The following is a 6,287-nucleotide window of genomic DNA, read 5'->3' as shown; positions in this document are numbered from 1 at the left end:
GCCGATCGCGACCGCCGCTACTCTACACCAAAATCGCCATCGCTACGTCTGTCGTGCGCGCCGCAACCTCGCTCATTACCTCGCTTATAAACTCACTGATACGTTTATAAAGCCACTCTTTTTTACATTATTACGACTGTTGACCAATCAAAGTTTCTTAAGGCAACCAAAGAAATTTCATAAATGTTTTATTAATTACATTATCGAATTCAGTAGCCTCTCCACAATACACTGATGTAAACAATTTAGCCAACCATACTTATGTTCTGTTATATTTTAAAAACTCTCGAAGAAAAATATTACTCTATAGGCGTCTTTTTTTTTTGTACCGTTCAATGATGATCATGTTTTAATATTTAAGTTTACAATACCGGTCTCATAACAAAATAAATGACGTGGCGTTTTTTAGTTGTGGCCGTGTGGTTGTGTACACGGAATGGTGTGTTGTTGCAGGTGACGTGAAGGGCGCGTACCGTCGCGGGAGGCGCGTGCGTTTGCACTCAACTTTTGACAACACGCCACGTTGTAAGTAAACACGTCTCGTCTGGTTAATCGTACGGCACAAATATGTTAAAAAACTGTACATAGAAGTCACAATTTTTAAATAAGAATACTTTTTCGGCTTCATACCACTACAACAATGTCATTTGAAGGTGTTTATTTTAAGTAATTGTAGGGTTTCTTTGTTTTTCAATAAAGTTAGACGTGTTTGTATTATAATTAATTTGATTCTTCAATATGTTCTATCATTTATACTGCATTGTTTATCTTTGCTCTGAACACTTTTATGAACATTTTAAATAACAAATAGATTAATGTTGTGTATTGTGTTAAAAGTTGTTTGTTTATCTCTATAAACACGCTCGCTTCATTGTATGCGTAGTCATCGCAATGACAATGAACTAACCGCTGTCTCTTGTTGCAGACTGCCGCCGGCCGCTATGCGACGGCCCGGGCTTCGGCCGCCTCGTACCGCCAGCTTCCCCGATGACAATCTAATTAGTCTACCATTTTACTTCTTCAAATAACTAGGCTGTGCAGTTCGCTTCCTAATACGTTCATTTGCAAGTGCGTTTTCGCGACACATGTAAAGTGAAGTGCTTGTGCTAGTGCGTACCAAAAACTGATTCGATCAGGTCTTGTTCAGTTTGGTCCGTACCAAACGGGTCCAGTGCGTCCTGAGCCGGGTGGGTTCGGAGCGCGCGAGTGCGGGCCCTCTGCCCGGGGCCCGATGTGTGCGGCGTCATGGCGTTCATGACGAAGAAGAAGCGATACAAGTTCGGGGTCCAGTGCTGCCTCGAGGAACTGACGGAAGTGCCCTTCGTCTCTGCAGTGCTCTTCGCAAAGGTCCGTCTGTTGGACGGGGGCAACTTTCAGGATCATTCGAGCAGGTTAGTTCTGTTTGTATTAATTTAGCACTATCATTGGAGAGTACATTTGTATATTTAATTTACTTTTATTAACTAAAACTATTAGTTAGTCATGCTATTGGTCACCCCCTCAACTGTATTTTCCCGGGGAAGAACAAGTCTAGTGAGGTAGGTGGCGTGCGTCGCCCCATCACGCTCGTTACTATGTCGACATTATTCAAACAAACGCTGTCATTTTGCACTGCATATACAACAATAAAAAGTAATTGTCATAAAAATAATGTAATTAAAAACTGAACAAACTGGCGTCTGAACAAAATTTCTGAATCTCCGAATCTTTTAATACGTGTGGTCTAAACACGATTAAATGAAAAGCACTACAGACCCTCTTCTAATGCCAAAATAAACAAATATCGTAACTTTATCTAAATACACAGTAGGATTATATGTTAGTGATAATGAAGGTAATTTATTCAAAGACCTTTAATGTATTCAATATTCTCGTAATGTGATACTTCTTATTGGAGGTGACCGCGCGCCGGGCACAGACCCCGCCGTGCCGGGGCCCGTGGGCGAGGACTCGAGGACCTTAGCACTCGGCACAATGTCACGCTGTCCGGGCGCAACGTACATTGCATAAAAATACTGCCATACAATATACCTTCTTCTAGAAACGAATCTCGTTTGTTGATTCGGTACTTTATTTTTTTTTTACTTGAAATATTGGAACTGTAAAGGTTGCAGGCTGGTAGTTAAAGTACAGGTTTCAAGGTTTTCTACTTTCTCAATTATTACTTTGAAGCATTTCTTGGTTCATTTACTTTTGGAAGCGTGAGATAATTTAAAATATTATATGATTATTACATCAAACGATGTTACCATAATATTATACCATAATATTCCGTGACTAGCAACGGACTAGAAAACGGTCTGAAATATTGAACTACAAAGTGCCAATAATCATTAACTCTGAAATGACAGTAGTACGTGGGTCATGGTAGTTATTGCGCGCTCCGACGGCTCCCGTTTCACTCGACTTTTACCGACGTTTCTCCGTCGCGCAACGCTTTCGTCCTAAGTGGATAATTACATTAATAACACTTGTTAAAAGAAGTCTTTACACAATAAGAGAAACTCCTAAAGTATCATGGATATACTTTACTTCAAGTCAAGTGAAGTACAATATACAATACGTTCGAAGTGAGATGAAAATTAATTTGTGGGAATTAGTACGAGCCTGAGTTCCGCCGCGGAGTGGGAAGTGAGTAGTTAGGGGGAACCGGGCCTGCCCGCCGCTCCCGTACGTCCGCCAGCTTTAAACTGAGATTGTGTACTGTAAAAATTATTTTATTCTCATAACATGGATTCCATTTGAACGAATACCTAATGCCAACAAATTAAGACTACCTCCTTCATCTTGTGATAATGTTATTATTCGGAAACTCGTCATAATATTAGGCGATCCGTAGCATGTTTTCTTATAAATAAGCTTTTGTTTTGTAGAACAAGGGGATCAATTGGAAACTTACTGTAGAAAATGTTGTGCAAAATATGTACGACGATTGACTTAATTGACGCGTGTATTCAGTAAATACAAACTACGAATTCAGTTATAATTTAATGAACACCATATAAATCAACGTTATCAACAGCAGAAGCCGTGTTTATTTTCGCAAATTAGTGGTAATTTATGATTTATGCTACATACGCAAGCGAATTAACCGCGGCCGCGTTACGGGCGGCAGGCTGCGCGTAAAGAATTCCTTCATAATTAATTAGTATTGCATAATAAAATTTGGGTAAAAACGGGGATCCGAAACGTACTCATAATATATTCGAACGTGAGATCCGTAGTAACGAATCGATGCAAAATTAAAAAGTATAGAGTATTTCTATGCTTAATAAATATGTAGTAAAGTACCTAGTTTGCTCATCTGTATGATAAAATCAAAATAGGTAAATACTTTAAGAATGTTAATTGCTAAAGACATTCGTTTGATACGGGAGGCACTTCAGAGTGTCGTCATCGTGCTGCATTCGATTAAACCACAATAAATTAACCGACAAGCGTCGCCAGTGTCCGAAGAGCCAAGGACGTCGTAATCTATAATTACATGTGTATTTATAGAACGGAGTGCTTGTCCGTCCGTGTGTTTCAACAGGCCGCCGTACTACAGTACCTACTTGCGTACAGCGCAGGCGCATTGCTCTTTGAGTCACGCTGTCATAACATATTTGTTACGGTAAACACAACAGAACCGGGAAAAAATCTCACCTGACATCTATGGTATGCTGATCTTCTTTTTAAATTCAGCGATAGTTCTCGCTCTTCTTTTATACCTATTGGCGTGTAGCAGAGTGGTGCGATACAATCCTCATTTTTAGGTCATAACCCAGTTTGTAATGGCTTTTAGGCAATTTATGTTTTACAGCAATCAAGAATATTTTCCTTTATTACGAAAGTTTCAAATCATCCGTTTAATAATGAGTTAAGTTTGCTCATTGACCTAGATTGATTGCACAAACCTTCGGCTCTCGAAGCGTTTTTTTATGTAAATTGTACCGCAGCGGCTGCGGCGAGAGTTAATCGCCGAGTTGGCCAAGGTCCGACCAGCGCACCGCACTGCACCAACCGCCATCATCACTTTGTGGCTTGCTGCCAACACCATCACCATCACGGAGTAGCGTCATTAATAAAATGCCTTAGTCAATGCTCTATGTTAAATGATAAAGCTTTAAAAAGGTGTTTCCTATATTCGACTTTAGATTCTCTCAGGAAAGTCAGCTACACCTGATCTACTATTTATTTGCTAAAGGATATTTAATCATGTTCGAGGCAAATTGTCAAAACAACTGCCTGTAAACCTCACTTAGGCTGCGCATTGCAAACATTAAATTAGTTGCGCACGTTCATGGGTTGCGGAGGCGATCGAAATCGTTCGAAACATTATCGTAAGCGCGCGCGTTATCACACGGCACAGACGCGAGGCGCGGTGCGGCGCGGCGTGGGGCTAAGGAAGCCGATAAGGTCGGAGGAGGCTCTAATTACCCACACGGCCCTCAGTACAGGAAATCTCATTAAGATTACGACCTATTTATGTTTGGTTACACTTTGGTTAAAATTAACTTAAAAACAAGCTTTGCCACAAACTCGATCAATTTTATCAATGCTCCAATTATTAATTAAAATTAACAGTACACAAAATATGCTCCTAATTGAGGAAAGGAAACTTGTTAATTCATGCAAAAACATTGTTATCAATACGTGGCTTCTTCAGTAATTTGAAGCAGATTTTGATATTTTGCGTAAACTGTATTATCTATGTAGAAATTTCTATGAAACAAATATCCGGAAGAGTAAAGCCACATTATAAATACACATGGTATGCTGTCGAAGTACGAACAATGTGGTACCAGTAGGTATAGTCGCACACTGCTGAGTAATTGCCGTCAATAATCGGAAGGTCGTCGACTCGCTCCAGCGCCGCGCCGTCCGCACCGTCCGCTGTGCCACTGCCTCTTGTTGCCATGCCTATATAGCAAGATTAGTTTATTATGATTTCCAGATGTATAACTAAGAAAACTAACTGTTCCCATATCTCAGTGGTATATGCAATGTTCAACGAAAAACGTATAGATGTGCGTAAAACAAACGTAACGACAACCTTTTTAGTTTAATAAGTTTACGATAACACAAGCTTTAATGTACACTCACGTATTTTAATAGTTCTGGGATATAATAAAATTTATAATGTGTTTGATTTGCGGAGACAAGAGGAAGCGAGATCTGAGAGCAAACAATAGCAATTGCAATACAATGCGGAAGCGGTGCTCGAGCTCAGACTCGGCTTGTCGCCTGCGTGTGAGCTGCTAAATCGTAGTTAATGATGATCGATGTACCGCGATGGACGCCCGAGGTTATCCGTTTCCTTGCTTATTATATGACTGTATTATTTTTAATCTTTACGTACTATTTGATCACCGTACCTCTTGATGAATCTGAACTTTGATAGTTCATCAACACCGGCTTCCTTGCCACTTTCCTCTTGCTTGGCTTCGACTGTCGACCGGCGACTGACCGCTAACTGCCACCGGCACGCGACGCCGGCTCATTAGTGTTTTAATGGGCAATTAGCGCGCTTCGCTAAGAAAACGTCTCGCGGAAAGTGAAAGAGTTTTCGCGCAGCGAAAGTACCCCCGACGTACCCCGCCAACCTGCCTCCGCGCCCCTGACTGCTTCGACCGCTGTTAATGCACTCTAACACGTCACACATTTGGACGTAATTTCCCTGTAGCGTGATGCTAGAAACACGTGCGATGGATTTATGTGACTGATTACAAAAAGTTATGCTATAATTTGCTATGCGGAAGTGACGCAATCAGAAACTATAGCTTTCATTCTTCCTCAAGCTTAGCCATTTCCCACAGTCATGTCAATGTTAAGTCTTGGAGAGTTATATTTTATCAAGAATATTTGGATGAGTTTTATTATAAATCTTGATTTGTTGTTATGATATATTCTATAATTTATTTTGCAATTTATCAAAGACTTCAGCAGCTAGCGGTGCCGTATGAGGCTCGTCAATCTACGCCACGCCGGCTGTCGCTGCAGGGCCGGACACGCCAAGCGCAACTCGCTAATTGATAGCAACTATGAATTGAGTGTAAGATGTATTGTACCTCATATATGTATGTCTCCATAATACTGCTAACGGTACAATAACCTAAAAAAAAAACAAAATCTATCCTCATGGTCCTGTTAAGTTTCGTTAAAAACTAGTTTCTGAGACCATGCCAAAATACTATAACCCTAATCTCAGTATAAACTTACACATGTCAAGTTTAATACAAAAATATAAATGCTAATAAGCGAGAACTTGTAATTAGACTAGTCGTGGTGTCGCATAGCGGTACATG

The 6,287-nt window shown here is 40.4% G+C and overlaps 1 protein-coding gene across 1 annotated transcript in view; it reads left to right on the top strand.

Moving 5' to 3' along the window:
* Positions 1 to 6,287, top strand: part of LOC106107746 (protein FAM102A) — a gene marked incomplete at its 3' end in the record, with an annotated part of 34,338 nt that overhangs the window by 16,633 nt on the left and 11,418 nt on the right. Inside the window, exons 2-3 of the mRNA XM_013288747.1 lie at positions 454 to 525; positions 926 to 1,391. Coding sequence (XP_013144201.1) covers positions 1,246 to 1,391 — 146 coding nt within the window. The remainder of the gene's footprint in view (positions 1 to 453; positions 526 to 925; positions 1,392 to 6,287) is intronic.

Source organism: Papilio polytes, unplaced genomic scaffold (genome assembly GCF_000836215.1).
Source record: "Papilio polytes unplaced genomic scaffold, Ppol_1.0 DF821845.1, whole genome shotgun sequence".
Lineage (NCBI taxonomy): Eukaryota > Metazoa > Arthropoda > Insecta > Lepidoptera > Papilionidae > Papilio > Papilio polytes.
This window is presented reverse-complemented; position numbering and strand designations above follow the sequence as displayed.